This window comes from Palaemon carinicauda, chromosome 20, assembly GCF_036898095.1.
Source record: "Palaemon carinicauda isolate YSFRI2023 chromosome 20, ASM3689809v2, whole genome shotgun sequence".
Classification (NCBI taxonomy): Eukaryota; Metazoa; Arthropoda; class Malacostraca; order Decapoda; family Palaemonidae; genus Palaemon; species Palaemon carinicauda.
Genome location: NC_090744.1, coordinates 45,247,440 through 45,268,465, shown reverse-complemented (window position 1 = coordinate 45,268,465; position 21,026 = coordinate 45,247,440). Strand labels below are relative to the sequence as shown.

The window sequence follows — 21,026 nt, the reverse complement described above, 5'->3', positions numbered from 1 at the left end:
CCTTTTATATTATTTTGTATGTGATATTACTCAACTTGTATAATAGGAATTTGCTAATTTTCTGCTTACTAAATTAAGTGGGAACATATGAGGTGATACCTTACCTTATCTTCTGGAAATATCAGCAAGGCTAAGAGAGGGAACTTTGTGTATATTTTTACATCTCTCAACTGCTAGTATGTTATTTTTGCTATAGGACTGATAACCATCTAGAAGAGTACTTCCTCAACTTGGAAATTTGTGTATTTTTACATCTCTCAAATGTTAGTGTGTTATTTTCATCATAGTAGTGATAACCATCTTGGAGAGTAACTCCTCAACTTAGATGTCTAAACTTATGAATGTATTATGATGATGTATTCTGTTATGCAACGTTTTTGAAAGTGATGCATTTTGCAAATAAATCTCAAGGAAAGGTGCGAAGTAAAGAAAAGCCTAAGAATTACTGTTACATTTGGAAAATCTTGATTAAAATGGTTTTGTCTATTACAGAACCTCTGTTGCCTACCAGATATTATCTCCTATCAGAAGGCCAGATCCCCCGCACATTCTTTTTCATAATGTTAGGGGGCTACTACAGTGCTCTGGTGCAACTACAGTATTTGATATATTTGATGCTGTATTATTTGTAAAGGCTGTGAAACTGATCAGTAACTGAATGCTTTTTTTCAGTTTTTGATTACCTGACCACTCAAGACGAGTGTATAATTATTTCTGTGAACCTCTCCTTATGTTCATACTGTATTACTTTTACTCCAAAGCTGACTCAATATTGGCGTTACCCTCAAAAAACGAGTTTTCTTCCCTTTATGAAACTATGCCTCTTGCCCACTAAGGTGACATCTGGTAATTACAGTAAAGTCAACCTAATTCAGACTTCTCTGTTGCGTTTTACTCAACAAGCATTTTCTGGTTTCTATGTATATACAAACCTGTCGGCCTTTAAAATAGGGAAAACATCGTCAGTTAAGCTGGATTGCCTGTTGAATTAGTTAACAAGGTAGTTAATGACAGGTGGTGAGCATGGGCAAGGAGCCTGCCCACCGCCACCTATCAGAAGCTTTTCACTTTTGCCTTTTGACAGTAATGAGTACAGTTGTACTGTAGCTCTGTTACCAGACTTTTTCATCTTTCTTTTTCTTACAAGAAGTAAATGTATGCTGTTACTTGTGATTATAAATGTGAAACAAGAAATTCGTATTTGTTGGGGAAAGGGTGAACATTGCTAATTTTTGGCTAAACTGGCTGTAGATCTCTGGGCTTTTTGCATGATTGTTTGCTACCATCCCTGTGTGTTGAGTGTAAGTTGTGGCCTCCTATGCAGGAGGAGGCATATGCCTTGAGGGGGGAGACAGTTAAGACTCTTGGCATCACTTAATTAGACACCGAGGTCTTTTGCCTCTTCCATTATCTCATTGAGTCCATCTGGTACCTTCGCTCCTGTGCATACAGTGTTAGCTCAGTTCCAGGGTAGTGTGTGTGAGGAGCAAGGAGTCCTCAAAGCTACATAGACAGACTTTTCAGGTTCTGTGGTGTGTGGTTCCTAGTGTTCAACGTAACCCATCGGAATTTGGAGGCTCATTCGTTGATATGCAGACCATAAGGAGTTTGACCTAAAGAAGGCTTGGACTGCCTTAGGTTTTTGAGGTAGGCCCTCTATGACCTTGTTCAGGGAATTTGTGGCTAAGGATATCTCTCCTCCATTATCCACAATGCCAGTGTCTTCCATGGTGCTCAGTGATGTCCCCAGTGGTGCCCCTACAAAGCCCAATGGACTGTAAAAGTGTCACAACTAAGTTTGAGCATTGTCATGTCTGGGGCCGAAAGTGCACGTGTTCCCCTAGTGCCGGATGTTACCCCGTGCATCACCCCTATTCCAGTCACTGCTGTGTTAATCAACCATTCCCATGTGCCCATCTCCCCAACCCTTGTGTCTGGGGTTCCAAGGCCTGTACCTCCCACTCCCTCTTGTCTGTGAACCTGCCTGTGTCTGTGTTTTGGTCCCCTGTGAGTGTACCTAGCCCCCCTCCCTGTGACAATGTTGTGGTTCCTGTTGGATCAACCTGTAGGTTGCGGTGTCGTCGATGATCGCTCAGACCTTGACTCCTCTGCTTGCAGAGCCAGAGGTGAAGATTGGCAAAAGGAACAAACCTACAAGTTGTTCTTCCTTCTACAAGTCCTCTTCCTCGCTGCCCTATTTGACTTCCTACTCAGATTTTGACGCTTTTTATAAGTAGAAGAAAAGGAAGAAGAGAAACAGGTCAAAGGAGTCTGGGATAACCAGCCTTAGTCATAAGGCCACCACCTCCCTTTCAACAGGTGGAAGACACACGTGATTGGGCTAGAGCCACTGCCCCATATTTCATTCTCTAGGGCCGGGAACGGGACCTTGTGTCATTTAACACATGGCCATGGCATGGTTTCTCCAGTTAACAAGGTAGTCAGGTGAGATAGATGTGTACAGACCCATATACTTTCTATTCCCAGGCTGATCGATGAGCTTCGGCGCCAGCCATCTCCCTTCCTACATGGACAGTGGACTCTTACTCCTACGTCAAATCACAGTACTTTTTCAGAAAGAATTGAGAGGAGGGCATCTCACGGGGCTGTCAGTGCAAGCGTGTGTGCAATGAAATACCATGATTTGGGGTGGAGGGACCTTCTTCCTGTACTTCAAGGCACAGGCCTGTGTCTGTCCACCCCCCCCCCCACCCCCAATTAAGAGAAGAAAGGGTATGAGCTACTCCTTCCGTCACTCCTGGGTTTGGTGCCAGGGATTCTTCCCCCATTATTGTCGGCCATCCTGAGCCTTCTTCAGCCTCCAATTACATTGCTGGTTATATTCCTGGGACAGAGCGATTGTATTTGGGGAGGGGGGTTAGAATCTATAGAGTAACCTGTTGCACCCTCTACCTCAGCTGGGTATGAGGGTACTCGGGATTCTTCTGCCCCTAGGACATCGGATCTTGGACCAGTGTCGGCAGAGGCAAACATTCCTGAGTTGGAGTGTTCCATTATGAACATCATCCTTGCAATCATTCATAAAAACAGCCATCAGGATGAGGCGACCTTGGCTCCACCTTCAAGGAGATTCTTGTTCATTGATCGGCACTCAAGAGCTTCTTTAGGTCCCAGGCGATCCTTGGACTTGCCCTTGTCAGATCTGGCTAATTTGGCCACGGATCAAGTTTATGATCAGATCTGATGATCTAAGAAATTTCTTGCTTCCTGCCAGTCAAGGCATGGAAGGTTCTGGGCAACCTTGCTGTGTTGGCACCTCTTCACATTGACCCTTGGGGACTCTCCTTGAAGAGACTCAAGGTAGAAGGCACGTCCTTCTTGGACAGAGTCTGAGGCCATGGATTGTCTGCCATGGCTTCCCTCCATGCAGTCTTGGCTTGACTAGTGGTCAGGTGCAGTGATGTACTTCACCAAGTCAACGCCAGGGTTGTTAATCCCTAAGTATCTAGCGAAGTACAAAAGTCAAGTGCAGTCAGGTGGGCAGGCAGTGACCTTGATGCACCAGTCAGCAACTACAGTAGTGGAAAACTTGGTTTGTAGGAGGAGGATTGCCTTGGTATCATGATTCTCGAAACAAGCTGGCTCAGAGGTAGCTCCGTTGCTTCAGAACTCATGCGTGCGGGGTCCAAGTCTCTCCTTGCAAGGAGTTGCATGCAAGTGACAGTGGCAGTAGAGGACGACTACATAGGACTCTCTGATCCAGCACACAGTTTCCTTCCAGGGCCCTGCCCCTTTGAAGGGAGTTGGCCTGCGCGATTGGCTGTAGGGAAGGCCTCTAGGGCCTTTCTTAGACCCTGATCAAGACTGCCCACAACTTTTTCCCGAAAGGAGCCTCTGCATGCACAGCCCTTTTAAGTCACCCATCCTGGTCCTTCTAGGAAGAGTGGTCAGCGCAAAAAAGGAAGGAGGAGGAAATGTTGTTATTCCCCTCTCCTGCTGCTGAGATTAGGGGGTTGCTTGTCGTGCCATCAGGCAACCGGCAGACTTAGGGTCAAATCTTGGGTGGTGAGTGCCCCTATTTATTCCCACTTTCAGGACTGTCGACCCCCTATCTCACTTATGGTAGTTCTCATGAGATCCTCCAACATCACCAGAAGCCCTGGCATTGAGGACAGAGGTAGAAGGGATGTTAGAGAAGGATGCGCTCAAAGTTGTTTGAGATGAGTCTTCTGGCTTCAACTGGGGACTGGAGGTAGGCCAGTTATTGATCTCTCTCCATTGAATGAGTTTGTGCGGCAAATAAAGTTCAAGGTGGAAACAGTACATCCTGCAGAGAGTTCCATTAGAGAGGGAGACTTCATGCTTTCAGTCAATCCTTTTGTATGTAGCACCACTTCTCTGTCTATGGTATAGTGTACCAATTCAAGACTACTTTGGATTTGTACTGCTCCTCAGGTGTTCACCTTGGTAGCAGTTTGATGTATCCCAGAGATTAGCTGGGGCAGTTCGTAGAAGATCAAGGTAGACTTCTCACCTTTTGTCATGACCTGGGGTTGTGATAAACTGGGAAAATTCAGATCTCATGCCCAAGGGAAGGTTGTTTGATAACCAAGGAAAGGTTGGTTGAAGCATTTAGACATGCTGATAGGCATAGTAGTAGCAAGAGACTTTCCGTCGGACAGTCGCATCATTGACAAGATACTCTGCCACTATTTGGTTTACTAGCTCCCTTGTTTCATTTGAAAGATCTGCAATGGAGTCCTCCTCCTGCTCTAAAACCAAAGTTTAGCTGGCCCTGGGATAAGACCTCACCTAAGGAGGGGAACAAGGCTTGGTATAGGAAATAGAAGTTGGCCTCTGGTTGGGATGTTTTTAAGCCTGCTGGTGGATCTTATAGACTGTGAACTATGAAAGAAATCCTTCTTTTTTAGGGAGAGCTGAAAACATTTTCTCCATTGCCTTTGGCTTGGTCTACAAGGGCTTGGAGAAAGAGCAATTGCACATTGCTTCACTTTACAAAAAGTTCCTCTGCCTCCACTTTCTTCATCAAAAGCCTTGAACTTTGCCCTAATAAAGTTCTGCAAGGCTTTCTAGAAGGGCTTACACCAAAGTGACTATCTTGAATCTCCCTATAGCACCACTCCCAAGGATTCCACAGCAGACAGCAAGTTGAACAGGGTCTGTTTGTCTTTTAAATTCTGCAGTCTTAAGGTGATGTGGGACCAAACGGAAATGGTCCCCCTATTGATTAATCCCAACCTGACCACCCCACTTTTTGGGAAAGAAGACTTCATGAAACCTTCTTAGTTCTGGGAAGCCTTCAAGCTCTCAAGGTATACTGCCAGAAAGGGACTACTCTCTTTGGTGGTGATAAAACCACCTTTAAGCAGCAACTCCATCATTAACTCAGCTGCAGATTTCACCATCTTGACCAAGTTGAGCTTTCTGGCAAAGCACTTTCATTACAACCACAGAAAAAGCAAGCAAATTGTGGTCAAGACAAAACCTCCAGTGTCTTATATTGCTTCTGCTAAGGTATGGAGAACAGCTTTGTATGGCATTAGAACAACCTCCTTCAGGGTTAGCTGGGGACATGTACTAAGTGATGGATCTTGAATCTACCTGTAGTCTGGAAATGCCACCAAGTTTTCAATCTCAATGTCATCGAATGGGAAATCCATAAATTTACACCAAAAATCATTCGACTCAAGCCAGAATGCACATCCATCATAGGATCGCCAAGGGTTAGCTACTAGATCCCCCTCCTCAATGTCCATGGCAGGAGCCCTCTACCTCATCCCCCACCACTACCAACCCTTCAGTACCTGAAACTCAGGGAAAAACTCCTACTGGACAATTCATTGAAAGCTGGGAACCTAAAGGCCCAGCAACAACTGAATCCTTAGAAATGGGAAGAATATCCTTCTATGAAAGGTAAATATTTGAAGGTCCAGTCACAGCCAAATTTGCTGGAATAGTAGAAAGAGTCCCCCCACCAGAGGAGTTTCCTTTGGAAGCTAACCCCCCCCCCCCCCAAAAAAAAAAAAAAAAAAAAAAAACATACATACAGCATACACTGATTTTCTTTTCCAAGTGATAAAATGTACAAAAAATTACAGAATATTTAATAATTGAGTTTTATGTATTTTTATATTTTTTTCAGTTTTTTATAAAATAATACTGCCCAAAAAAAGATTCTACAAAATATTTAATTGTTGAGTCTTATGTAATTTTTATTTTATTTTATTAAGTTTTCTACAAATAATGCCACGTAATAAGAGGTTCTCATTCGGTAAATCCGATAAAGGAAATTTAGTGAAAAAGAGATAGCAGGAAACAGAAGAGCAGAGGAATTTATAGAGGGAAACAAATGCAAGAAGAATGGCAGCTATACGTGAGACACAGGATGAAGAACAAAGGAAACTCATGCAAGTAAAAAGGCAGCTAGCCATAAAGCAGAAAATGAGGTGCAGATGCATTTAAGAAGGAACATTAATGCAAGCAGAATGGCAACTAGATGTGAGACAAGACAAAGAGCAGATGAATTTAAGATGGAATACTAATACAAGCGGAATGGCAGCTAGACGTGAAGTCGAAGATGAAGAGCAGAAGAATTTAAGAAGGAACACCAATGCAAGGAGAATAATGCCACCCAAAAAGAGAATCTAGAGAATATTCAATGGTTGAGACATGTGATTATTTATTTTTTCAGTTTTCTAAAAAATGATGCCACCCAAAAAGAGTTCTCATTCGGTAAATCTAATAAAGCAAATTTGGTGAAAAGAAAACGATAGGAAACAGAAAAGCAGAGGAATTTATGGAGGGAAACAAATGGAAGAAGAATGGCAGCTAGCCATAAAGCAGAAAATGAAGAGCAGATCCATTTAAAATGGAACACTAATGCTAGCAGAAGGGCAGCTAAATGTGAGACAGAAGACCAGATGAATTTGAGAAGGAACACTAATACAAACAGAATGGCAGCTAGACGTGAAACTGAAGATGAAGAGCAGAGGAATTTCAGAAGGAACACCAATGCAAGCAGAATGTCAGCTAGATGGAAGCAGAAGAATTTAAGAAGGAACACTAATGCAAGCAGAATAGCAGCTAGACGTGAAGCAGAAGACGAAGAGTAGATGAATCTAAGAAGGAACACTAATGCAAACAGAATGGCAACTATACGTGAAGCACAGATGAAGACCAAAGAAATTCTCGCCTTGAAAATAATCAAAAAAGAACAGCAGCTATAAGAAATCAGGAATCAAGAAATCAAAGAATGACTCGACTTCAGGATAACCAACAAAGAATGATTGTACATCGAAACCAAGAAACATCATAAGGAGCTGAGAATGCTTGCCATATTGATTGAGTCATGCGTACAGAAGCAAGAGCACTTCCTTTTAATGCTGTACAATGGTGTCTTGGTGCCTTCATTTATAATCCAAGATACACCAATTAAACAATTAAACAAAAGATGAGGTTATATGGAGTTGGTGGAAGGTTGTTGCAAGCAGTGAAAAGTTTCTACACAGGTAGTAAAGCATGTGTTAGAATAGGAAATGAGGTGAGCGATTGGTTTCCGGTGAGAGTGGGGCTGAGACAGGGATGTGTGATGTCGCCGTGGTTGTTTAACTTGTATGTTGATGGAGTGGTGAGAGAGGTGAATGCTAGAGTGCTTGGACGAGGATTAAAACTGGTAGGCGAGAATGATCATGAATGGGAGGTAAATCAGTTGTTGTTTGCGGATGATACTGTACTGGTAGCAGACACAGAAGAGAAGCTTGACCGACTAGTGACAGAATTTGGAAGGGTGTGTGAGAGAAGGAAGTTGAGAGTTAATGTGGGTAAGAGTAAGGTTATGAGATGTACGAGAAGGGAAGGTGGTGCAAGGTTGAATGTCATGTTGAATGGAGAGTTACTTGAGGAGGTGGATCAGTTTAAGTACTTGGGGTCTGTTGTTGCAGCAAATGGTGGAGTGGAAGCAGATGTACGTCAGAGAGTGAATGAAGGTTGCAAAGTGTTGGGGGCAGTTAAGGGAGTAGTAAAAAATAGAGGATTGGGCATGAATGTAAAGAGAGTTCTATATGAGAAAGTGATTGTACCAACTGTGATGTATGGATCGGAGTTGTGGGGAATGAAAGTGATGGAGAGACAGAAATTGAATGTGTTTGAGATGAAGTGTCTGAGGAGTATGGCTGGTGTATCTCGAGTAGATAGGGTTAGGAACGAAGTGGTGAGGGTGAGAACGGGTGTAAGAAATGAGTTAGCGGCTAGAGTGGATATGAATGTGTTGAGGTGGTTTGGCCATGTTGAGAGAATGGAAAATAGCTGTCTGCTAAAGAAGGTGATGAATGCAAGAGTTGATGGGAGAAGTACAAGAGGAAGGCCAAGGTTTGGGTGGATGGATGGTGTGAAGAAAGCTCTGGGTGATAGGAGGATAGATGTGAGAGAGGCAAGAGAGCGTGCTAGAAATAGGAATGAATGGCGAGCGATTGTGACGCAGTTCCGGTAGGCCCTGCTGCTTCCTCCGGTGCCTTAGATGACCGCGGAGGTAGCAGCAGTAGGGGACTCAGCAGTATGAAGCTTCATCTGTGGTGGAAATGTGGGAGGTTGGGCTGTGGCACCCTAGCAGTACCAGCTGAACTCGGCTGAGTCCCTGGTTAGGCTGGAGGAACGTAGAGAGTAGAGGTCCCCTTTTTGTTTTGTTTCTTGTTGATGTCGGCTACCCCCCAAAATTGGGGGAAGTGCCTTTGGTATATGTATGTATGTACAAATTGGCTTAATGTCACAACAAAGTAATTATTGTGATACTCAGAAATGAGGAATGAACCTCCTGGATTGTGTTGCAGTGGTGGGAAAATTAGACTGCCTTTGTTAGTTGAACCTCCTGAATATCTGAAAAAAAAATTCTCAATGGAACATCCCACCATTAAAAACATTTTCTTGAAAACATACTGCTATATAATAAAGCTTTTCAGATGACTTTATTTGGAGCAAAATCCGTGAATGAGGGGGGATTTATGGCTACATTCAAAATCCAAGGGCAAATATACCTGGACAATGCCAGGTAACCCTGCTAGTGTGTGTATGTATGTATAGCATTCAGCAAAAGCCATACAACACTCGCAAAAATCATGGGACAATAATAAAAAAACATAATATCGAATCATATTTATGGCATAAAATGCAGGAATATAAGTATAGGTATAAACACACACATTGTTACCAATACTTCCCTAGGTGCATAAATATCCAATTCTTACTAACTGCATTACACCATCACACCTGTGCTAGACCGCTGTTTTAATTATTTCAGTCTGTCTAAAAGCACTTCTTATTTGAAAACAATTTAGTGTATGCATAAATTTATAATCTGAAATGCACTTCTCCCCAGCTTCTCTTCTTTGAACTCCTGCTATTAGATAATTAACACTGAAAAGGGCTTCTTAGTACACTATTAATCCTCTTTTGTTGTTACACCTTTCTTGACCTTTGAGAATTTTCCCTTTGGGTGTTGTGCCTTGTTAATACCATGGTGAGATTTACCCATCTTTTTTGGCTTGCTCACGCCATTGGCAAATTTTCCTTTATGGTTCTGCAATTTACTGTGGTTGTTTGGTCTTCCCTTATGGTGCTGTAGGTTATTCATGGCATTGTATGCCTTACCTTTTTTATCTTGCTGTTTACCAAGGATATTATCTAACTGGCTCTGGATAACGTTTGGTAAATGCGGGAGAGTTTCATAGCCAAAACATTTGGCTAGCTGTGAATGGAAGAGGGTGAAACAAATTAATAATTGCATGTGACACTACTTTAATGGTAGACTAGTAATACTTTGCTAATTATTAGAACCATATTTTTTTCTAAAAGTATAAACTTGGATCTATCCAAAAGCCTTTCAAAACTATCACCCCTGAATGTTTTCATGAAACAAAACTCTTGCTTTACCCTTACCTTAGTGAGATTTACTGTTCTGATATCCATAAACTCGTTATTGTTGTAACTGAGGTACCCTCCAAGGTGACTTGCCAGACCCTTTAGAGCAAGCACTTTTAGGTTTCTGTTGTTCTTCACAGTTTTCTCTACCTAAATGAAAAGAGAAATGGGTTCAACATTAAAAATTACTTAACCATTATATGAATAAAACTTACCTAAACCTAAGATATCTGGAGAACTTCCATACTGATAGTTCCTGATGAGGCAAACAATGGAATCTTAATACGTTTAACATTTCGTATTTTTATACTCCTTTGATCTTCACATTGCTTTGTCACCAAAGACAACTCGACAGCAATGTTACCTACAAAAAACAAAAAATTTCCCTTTCTTCCCTTCAAGAGGCCATGCCTTGCACCCACTAAGGAGACATCTATTGATTAATGGCAACCACTCTTGAAATTGCAACTAACATCCTATCCTCTTGAACTCATTGGTCAGTAGGAAGAAGAGTGAGTATGTCATATGAACATCAGGTGAGTAGAGCACTATCTTTTAAGGTGAGCTTTAGAGGTATAAGATTATTCTCTTATTTCCCTCCATTCAGAGTAAAACTATTCTAAAACTAAACATCTCTTGCAATTATTTCACTTCCTCCTGTTAGAAATGGTTGCAAGAATTTCATCTGAAAATTGTCGTCTTTGTCCAGTAAGAGCACTTCAATAGATGTGGACGTCACATGTAATGTCCATAACTGTTCATATGGGATTAGAATTCCAATTCATCTTCTTTCCAAAAATGCAGCATCGTTTCTAGTTGGAAGTTTTATTGCAGAAACTAACCAAGAATTTAATCCAAATCTTACAAAAGATTATATAAAGATCCATATTTTTTCTGTACTTAATTAGGTATCTGCCTTCTATGCTCAGGGATATAGTAAGATAACAAAACACCTTTATCACAGTTTTGCCAAGAACATCAGGTGTTCCCAGGGTCACCAATCTGAGTAGTGACCTGACCCAAAGTTGCTTACCTTCGCTGATTTGATGAGAAACATTGTTTTCAACATGGTAGGGTTGTCAATCGGTGAAGTTGCAAACATGATAAAGTTCTGGCGACTCCATCATTTTAATTTCACAGACACTGACGCATGTAGCGACCATTTGCTAGGAAGCACTGGACTCTTTTTGCTTAGCTGAACTTTTTGTTTACACAAAGAATTTCAATTTGATCATGCAACATACTTCCCAGAGAGATACCTATGAACTACGCACTCCTCACCAGATTTATAAAGATAATTTTTCCCATTCAAGAGACACAGAGAGATTGGGGAACAAGATCACCCAAAAACAATTCCTATGTACAGCAGCTAAGCTTATCCAGAAGATTGCTGATGTCGTCCTTGTCAACCTCAAACACCACCGAAATAGACACATGAATTGGTACATATTTTCCCCAACACATAAATCACAGGAATATCCTTGAATCACTTTGAATTGGGTTAAGTAAATAGGCATCCGTCAAATCTATAGTGAACATTCAAATGCTTCCTTACAGCTTTCAACACTGTGGAAGGAGTTTCCCAATCCTCAGTACCTTAAGGGGATTGAGACAAAACAGCACTAACTCCCACAAATGCATTGCCATTTCATTAAAAAATATAGCCAGAAATTACAGTGCTAGAATCAGCAGTGGGAATGAAAGTGAGAGTGCTGGCCCCTAAATTCACTCCTCTAAAGTCTTGGACTTCACCATGTGGCAATTACAAAAATCAGATAAATCACATTGCTATTAAAAAAAGAGGGAAGGAGGATCCTGAGAAATGTAAGAAGCTATAGAGGTACTGTACAGATATTGGTAGTGATTACCAGCTCCTCAGTGCCACACTAAAATTAAAACTGAAAGCACCCAACAGAAAGATACAGCTAAGCTTTTAGAAGAAGAGCACAGAGAAACATTTGCAATTGAATGTAGGAATCAATTTGCAGTTTTAGATACTAAGAGATGAAGAACAGACAATTAATTTAGAAAGATGTGATATTGGGAACATATCAGTCAGTTGGTAATGAAGTCTTGAGACATGCAGTTACAAGGAGAAAGCCATGGATATCAAATGATACTTGGGATACTATAAAAAGGAGACAAAGACAGAAATTGTTTGTTGAAAGTTTTCAAGGAAGTAATGAAAATTTCAAGGTAGAGCGTGCTAAGTATTCCAGTGTTGACAGTGAAGTCAAAAGAAAAGCCAGGGATAACTGGAGAGAATATTTAGACAGTAAAGCAGATGAAGCTGACAAAGCTATGAATTGAGGAAGTGGCTATGGTGTAAGAATTGCTCATATAATTATTAATGAAATCTCAACTGGGGCAAAGAAGAAGAAGCATATACCCAACAAAAAGAGATGGCTCTGTTATAGCAACAGAAGATGAAGAAATACAACATTGTGTGGTGGGATGCACACAAAAGCTACCCCCACACCCTTGATCACCCTAACAGACAATTGTCTCCTCAACACAAACTTTCCCCTTTCGTTATCATAAACTGGATTCTTAGAGTAAAGGGAAACAAAAACAAAACAATCTTAAAATCACAAATTTTAAGTAATTTGTATTTTTCCTAACAGTACTTACCTCGAACTACTTCCTTATGAGTATCTGGGATCTCCTCCCACCCAACCAGAATTTTGTGTAGTTTACCCTACTCCCGTTTTCTATGCGGGGTAACCTCTGGCGGAGTGATACATACCACGAGGCGACCCCGGGTCAGAGAGCATGCTTGCTCAGGTCTCGATCTCCAGTAAGTTTTTGACAGCTAGGTTTCTATGAAGTCCAGTAAGGCACTCAGGGTAGGATGGGTGGGCAATGACCCGAAAGTAGTTCGAGGTAAGTACTGTAAGGAAAAATACAAATTACTTAAAATTTGTGATTTGTTCCAACACGGCGTACTTACCTCGAACTACTTTCTTAGGAGACTTATACTTTAGGAGGTGGGAGTGTCCTTTTCCGGACCTAGAGACCGTGATGAGTATAGAAGAGGAACCTAGATAGGAGACTAGGTTCTGCTGACCCCAAGGAAAACACGAGAAAATAGGGAAAACTACGCAAAAAACTATCTTAGTTTCTAAGTAACTCACCTCTGCAAAAAATCCTTGGAGACTCGTCCTTCTATTGATAGTGTATCCCATGGCAGTTAGGGGATTTTTGGGGTCATTTCCAGGAAGGTAACAGGGGAAGAATAAAAGGGGGGTAAGGAAAGAACCTGTGTCTCTTGGACTTAACCCCCGCGGTTACCACTGGGGCTACACCTTTAAATCGTTTGGAGCGCGGAAATGACAGGACCGAGCGAGAACCCGTCCAGGGACTTCCTCGAACAGTCCTTCAAATAGTGAGCCGTAAAGGTAGACTGACTAGACCATGTACCTGCCCTCAGGATTTGGCCCACTACCATGTTCTTCTCAAAAGCCAATGAAGTACTTAGACCTCTAATGTCGTGGGGTCTAGGCTTTCCTGGAAGGGGGACCCCTGCACTACTGTGGGCTCTGATGATCACCTGCCGGAGCCAGAAGGAGATCGAATTCTTGGAGACTGGCTTCTTTACTAGTCCCGAGGAGACGAACAGACTCTTGATTTTGGGTCGAAGCCTGGCTGTCCTCTCTAAGTACTTCCGTACCGCCCTGACAGGGCACAGAAGCAAGTCGAAGCAAGTCCCTCGGGTTGTCCGAACAAGGGATTGCCGGTACTGAGAATCCTTCAAACTTGGGGTCCCAAACTGCTGGATTCTGAGTCTTGACCACGAAGGATGGTACAAACCTGAAGGTGGCTTCACACCAGCCCTTCGAGTGTGATACCTCATACAACAGTTTATGAATCTCCCCTACCCATTTTGCTGATGCCAGAGCTAACAGAAAAACTGTCTTGAGGGTGAGCTCTCTGTCCAAGATGTCCTTGAGGGGCTCGCAGGGAGGTTCTGACAACATCTTTAGAACTCTAGCCACGTCCCAATGGGGCACCCTAACGGTCTGAGGGGGGCAGGATTGCTCACTCTTGATGAGCATCGAGATATGTCTGAAGGCACCTAGGTCGATGCCCTTCAGGAGGAAGACTTGCCCCAGGGCTGCCCAGACTCCTTTGATGGCTGGGATGGACATGTTTACCTCGTCCCTGAGATAGACCAGGAAGTCTGCTATCTCCGGGATGGAGGCCTGCAATAGCCTGATGTTCTTCGAGACGCACCACTTAGTGAAGGTAGCCCATTTTGCCTGATATACTGCAGCTGACGAACGTCTCAGGTACCCTGACATCCTTGTTGCCGTCCTCGACGAATATCCCTCCTTCCTCAGGAGGCACTCGATAACCTCAACGCATGAAGGCAGAGGGACCGAGGGTTTTTGTGGAACCTTTGAAAGTGAGGTTGCCGGAGAAGGTCTGGTCTGTCCGGAAGGGGCCAAGGTGGAAGGCACGCCAGTTCCTTTAGATCTGCGAACCACTCTCTCTCCGGCCACCAGGGCGCTACCAAAGTCATCCACAGGTTGTCCGCTCGCCTCACCCTGTTGAGGACTTGTCTGAGCATTCTGAAGGGAGGGAAGGTGTAAACGTCAAGGTTGTCCTAAGGGTGTTGGAAGGCGTCCTCGAACGCCGCCTCTGGATCTGGCACAGGAGAACAAAACACAGGGAGCTGTGCGTTCAGTCTCGTGGCGAAGAGGTCTATCACCGGCGAGCCCCACTTCAGAATGAGTGTCTTGGCCACTTCTGGGTGCAGGGACCACTCGGACCCTACCACTTGACCCATTCTGCTGAGGCCATCGGCCAAGACGTTTCTTTTCCCCAATGAATCTGGTTGAGATCTTGATCTGTTCTACTTCAGCCCATTCTAGTAACTCCATCATGAAGCTGCACAGTTCCTTCGACTTCAGTCCTCCTTGCTTCTTTATGTAGGCCACCACCGTGGCGTTGTCGCACATCAACGCCACGGTGTTTCCCCGGAGCAGATGGCCAAACTCTAGGCACGCTCTTTGCACTGCCATCATTTCTAGCATGTTTATGTGCAGGTTCCTCTCCTCGTCTACCCATCTTCCTCTTGCTGTCTTGTCGAGGAGATGGGCACCCCAACCCTCCTTGGATGCGTCCGTGAACAGAAGCATCTCCGGAGGGTCGGCTGCGAAGGGCATTCCTTTGAGGGTGTTCGATCTGACGTGCCACCACTCCAGGACTTCCTTCGTATCAGGGGACAACGGGACCATCTTGTGCGGGGAGTCTCTCTGATTCCAGAGCTCCTTCAGGTTCCATTGTACTCCCCTGAGCTTGAGCCTCCCCTAGGGGACTAACTTCTCTTAACGACACAAGGTGGCCTGTAAGTCTTTGCCAGTCCTTGGCCCGACAGGAAGGGCCGGAGGATCTGATCTAGGTTGTCCAGTCTCTCCGCGGAAGGGAAGGCTCTCGCCAACCGGGAGTCTAGGACCATTCCGAGGTAGTTCATCCTGGTGGAGGGTATCAGTTGGGACTTCTCCAGGTTGATGATGATACCCAAGACATTGCAGAACTGCAGGAGCTTCGCGCCTTGCTCCCTCAGTACTTCCCCTGAGGCTGAAAGTAACAACCAGTCGTCCAGTTACCGAATCAGGCGGATGCCCTGTTCGTGTGCCCAGGCTGAGACTGTTGTGAAGATCTTCGTGAAGACCTGAGGGGCTGTGGATAGACCGAAGCAGAGGGTCTTGAACTGCAACCTTTGGGTACCCCATTTTACCCTTAGGTACTTCCTGCTGGAGGGGTGGACAGGGATTTGGAAGTATGCATCCTTGAGGTCTATGGACATCATGAAGTCATCCTCCCTTAAGGCCGCTAGGACCGACTTCGGAGTATCCATCTTGAAGTCAGTCTTGCACACGAACTTGTTGAGGGCTGAGAGGTCTATGACTGGTCTCCAGCCCCCTGTCATTTTCTCCACCAGGAAGAGTCTGCTGTAGAACCCTGGACCCGGGTTCTTGACTGGTTCTATTGCCCCTTTCGCCAGCATTGCAGAGACTTCCTCTTGTAGCACTGCCATTCTCAAGGGGTCTTTGGGTGCCAACCACTCCCCCTGTAGATCTGGTATCAGAGGTGGGGGGTCCGCCAGGAAGGGCAACCTGTACCCCTCCTTTAGTACTGCTACGGTCCACGGATCTGCCCCATGGTCTCGCCATGCTTGCCAAGAACGTCTGAGGCATCCCCCCACCTGAGGCTTCAGCAGGAGTAGGGGGCCTCTCTCCCTACCTTCTTCGAGAGGCGCGGCCTAAACGCCCCCTTCTGGAGGCCAAATAAGAAGGCCTGAAAGCTGACTGCGTAGTCGGCGCTCCTCTACGGGAGGGCTGCGAAGATTGAGGCCAGGCCATAGTAGGGGCGTCTCTCCTAGGCTGGCTAGGTGAGGCGCGGGGAGGGAGCGAGAAGTCGGAGGATGGCCTTCTATGTGCAGTTCTTATTGTTGGAGGGGGTCTGGGTTCTCCCGCATCCTTCAGCTTCCTGGCCCTCTCTACTGTCTCCTCCACCGCCTTCAAGGGGAACACTGAGTTGCCCCACAGGGGTAGGTTCCTAAGGGCCCTCGCTTCTCTGTCCGGGAGTCTCCTGACGAGCTTGCTGAGCACGGTGTCCCCCTTCCGCAGCACCCAATTGGCGGCCTGTGAGAGGGATTGGTAAGATAGGAACTTGAGAGCCTTACCCCCGAGCTAATCAGCTCCTTCAGCAAGGCCTGGTTCTCCGGAACCACGAGGTCGTGCGAGGCCTGAAAGCCCACCAGTGTGCAGGGCCACCAATCTAGCCACGACGATACGTAGACTAGGTCCATGGCTAGGTCTTCCATCATGGAGGTCTCCGAAGGGGAGAAGCAAACTGGAGCAGTGGTAGCTCTCTCTTCTGTGGCTCCCTGGCCTAGGATGGTGACTGCTGGCTCTACCGTACAGGGACCCGCAGGCGCCCTTCGGGAAGGTAGAAACGTTTCTGGGTCTTGAGACCCTGGAGAAGCTTGGAGGCGCTCTGACTCTTGGGAGCTTCTGCGTGGCTGGCCAATATCCTGTCTATGTGAGCCATGCCCAGCCTAACGTCCCTAGCCAAGGAAAGAGCTAGTGAGGGCCTCTGTTGCACGGGTGCATCGACCAGCCTGCTGAGGCCCGAGAGCCAGTCTTCATTCGTGGAGGGCTTAGGCTCGTCCAGCCTGTGGTGACGTCTAATGAGGCCTATAACCCTCCTGTAGGCCGAGACTTCTGCCGCCGAACCTTCTACGCCGTCTTCTACACTCTCCGTTGGATGTTCCTCTACTTATGACGGGGTACCTCCGACGGAGGGTGCCGCTTGGGGAGGAGGCATCTTCCTGGCTCGGTCTACTCTCGGCGGTTCTGGAAGGAGGACAGGCATCGCCGTTGAGACAGAGGGCTCCGTCCTGGGCTTATCTCTGCCTACGGAGGTCCAGGAGGCTGCGGGCTTGCCCGTGGATGGAAGGTGTCTCTCACGTTCTGGTCGACTCGTCGCAGACTTTGGAGGCTGGGACGCGGCTGCCAGACCGAAGGGGCGACTCTCTCCGCTGGGCGGATGGAGTCGGAACCTGCGCGGACTTATGCCTGTCCCCTGGGGCCTGAAGTGACTACTCTCTCCGACGATCGTACCTGCTGCTGGGGACGTACTTGTTGGCGAACGAGCCCTTGGGAGCCAGCCCGAGGTGCCTGGGACCACTGAGGCTCCCAGGAGTTGGCTACGTGGGATGGCGACCCGCACCCACATTCCTCCCTTGGGGAGCAGCTTCTCCTGTACTTCCTCCTGGGGGATCTGGAACGGGAACGGGAACGTGACCTTCTCCTGCGGGACCTATCTCGCCGTCTTCTATGGTCCCTCGGGGCTCCATCCTCTGAGGAGTAGGAATAAGACTCGACCGAGGAGCCCGAAGACTTGTAGGACCTCACTGAAGGTTCTGAGTCGTGCCGCGTTGCTGGTGGGTCAGCGCGTCGATCGGCCGGCGACGAAGGCTCCAGAAAGATGGACGGGAGCATTGCTGAAGGCGCTGGAGGGGAGCGAGGCAGCTCCTTGCTGGGGAACCAGGTCTCAAACTCTTCTTCCAGCCTCAAGGGTGATCCGAAGGGCGTCTTCAGCGGCGCCCACGCGGGCGAGGGGGTCTGACGGCAGCGAGTCCTCCCTCTCGACGCCACCCGCGGCTGCAGACGTACCTGAAACACAGGCCCATGAAGCGGGAGAAGAGGCTACCGCAGCCTTTCCCCACATAGGAATGTCAGAAGAGACGGGCCCTGCTGGTACCAGGACTCCGTCCTCCGAACACACTCCCGTCCCTCCCTCAGGGCCCCCCCCCTTGCCTGGATCGGCGACACAACCCCACTATCAGGTATTTCACACTCCTGGGGAAGAGCAAAAGGCTTCTTCCCCGCAACTGACTTACCTCGTCCCCTACTCTGGGTAGGGGAAGGCGGCTGAGAAACTATCCTACGACGAACCGGGCGAAGCAAGAGGCGAAGAGACGCTCAGTTTCCTAGGCGATCTCCTGGAAGTCTTCTTCTTCTTGGTGCCGTAACACACCCACTGCACCTTGTTCCAGGACTCGCACTCCGGACACGTGGCTGTAGGGGAACAAACACTGCCCCTACACGAAGAACACAAGGAGTGCGGGCCAACTTCAGGCTTCGAGAGGAAGGCGCCACACGGTTTACCGGACGTAGGCCCAGGCCAACGACGGAGATGCTCCATTACGCACTAGCAAGACACCGGGAGACACAGGAACACAGAGGGAAAAGGATAAGGAAGAGCACAAAGGGACCACGTGGGAACCGTGTGGGACACAAAGGGTCGCATTGGGTAAGGAGAGCGCGTTGGGATGTTATCGCGACGCAACCAGAAAACTTACTGGAGATCGAGACCTGAGCAAGCATGCTCTCTGACCCGGGGTCACCTCGTGGTACGTATCACTCCGCCAGAGGTTACCCCGCATAGAAAACGGGAGTAGGGTAAACTACACAAAATTCTGGTCGGGTGGGAGGAGATCCCAGATACTCCTAAGAAAGTAGTTCGAAGTAAGTACTCCGTGTTGGAACAAACTATATTTCTTAAAAACTAACACTTAAAAACTAGAATCAACTGCATTCAAAAACTTAACACTAAATATACCATAACCACCATTCAAATAAAAAACCCTAACAAACTTAAAATTACCCGCACACCAAAAGCAATATTTGTGTATGTGTGGACCTCTTTGTCCACACAAGGGCCAACAGTCCTTCCCGGCCAATGCCACAACTCTGGCAGATTCCGATTCTCATCTATACTCCTATCATCTAATATATCATGCACTATCCAATCTACCTCACTATCATCTGGCCCTAAAATCTCACTTATTTCCGTCAACAATTCATCCATTTCATCCAAACCATTTTCTACTTTAATAAAAGATTCATCCGTACTACTTATCATTCTCCTATCTCTCATTCTCGCATTCGTCATACTTTCTTTTACATCATCTAAGGAAAAACCACACACACTATAGGTATCATTCATACTCAGCCATGATTCATCTGTATTAACACATTTATCTTCCATACTCACCTGTACATTTACATCCTTGTCATGCCCATTCATATTCCTACCTATACCTACAAATTTCCTGAGCACTTTCTCCTCACTTAAAACTTTCAAACGCCTCTTTTTCCTATATTCAACTAACACTAATTGTTTACCTTCTAGCCCTAACTTCTCATGCATATTAGGTTCATACTTACTCTTTTCTAACCAATTATTCATCCCATTCTCACGAACATTGATCCTATTCCTTCCACGCACACAGGAGGACTCACCCAGTTGAACCCTTTGACTACCTAGTTTCCCGAACATCCTGGCTGGTCTAATCCCTTCTTTCTACAAACCTCAGCTATATGCCCTTCTACACCACATTCGGTACATTTAGCACACTGTTCCCTACACATCCTCGCATAATGCCCATTCTGACTACAATTGCCACAAATCACATTCATATTATTACAGTACTCCTACATCCTTTCGCTATGTGCCCAGTCATACCAAACCGATAACATTTTACCCCTTTCTCTTTCTTGCACTCGCTAATTCTATGCTCTACCTCACCACATCCAAAACAAGCACCTAGAGCCCATCTACATTCATTCTTCTATGACCTTCCTTTCCACACCTTTAACACTTTTCATCACGGACACGACTATCTGACATACCTCGTTGCGCACTCACACTCCTATCCCTACTGTGCCAATTACCCTCCCTAAATCCACCATTTGCTTGCACAGTTCCTCCATTATTTGCCCTAACTCCTATCTATTACCTGATCAGCTATCCTCATTGGCTCTCTCAAAATTGCATCCTTATAACTACCAAATTCTATTAAACTTTCTTCCATTCCAGTTCTTACACTCACAGATTTACTTTCTTTCATGCACCTATCTAACTCATAATCCTCAACTATCTCTAGTGTATCATCCCATGTCAATCTCTCTTGTGTCCACCTCATTTTCTCCTTCCGTTTCCAATTAATAAATTCGCACACATTCTCAAGTACTGTCGCCAAAAACTTCCTCATTAACTCCTTATTCTCATTTATACCTTCATCTTCATACTTCTTCCTTGCTAACGTTTCTAACCGACATACATACATAGAAATAGCCTCACCCACATTCATTCGAGCCTCATCAAAATCATTTTTACGCCTATACTTAACACTCCCTTTCATACGTTTTACCTGCTCAATTATCCTACCTTTCACACTATCATATTCAACATCCCCCACACTTATTATCACACCATACATCATCAACAAATACCCAGTCAAATATTCTCCTAACTCCCTAGCCCAAACTCTCTTACTATCACCATACTTATCCTGACAATACCTCTCATACTCCTTGAAAAACTTGTATACATCCCTACTACTATGCTCATTGATCCTTCCACACAGAGGTACCTCTCTCATAAACACATCACATTCATTCTCACTGCTATCATCACTGCTACCTTCCTTCTTGTTTCCTACTTTCTCGCTAGAATATAAAGAATCTAATTCCATACTCATACTCCTATCCTTGATTATACTCTTCCTAGCCCTTTTCTTACTCACCACTTTCTCCCATTAACGATCATCCTCA

General features: G+C 45.5%; 1 protein-coding gene across 1 annotated transcript in view; it reads right to left on the bottom strand.

Moving 5' to 3' along the window:
* Positions 1 to 9,116: 9,116 nt before the first annotated feature.
* The window catches only part of LOC137660321 (uncharacterized), a 275,741-nt gene continuing 263,831 nt past the window's right edge, over positions 9,117 to 21,026 (bottom strand). Inside the window, exons 11-12 of the mRNA XM_068395140.1 lie at positions 9,913 to 10,044; positions 9,117 to 9,721 (exon numbers count right to left, since the gene is read on the bottom strand). Of these exons, the coding sequence (XP_068251241.1) occupies positions 9,416 to 9,721; positions 9,913 to 10,044 (438 nt within the window). The 3' untranslated portion in view covers positions 9,117 to 9,415. The remainder of the gene's footprint in view (positions 9,722 to 9,912; positions 10,045 to 21,026) is intronic.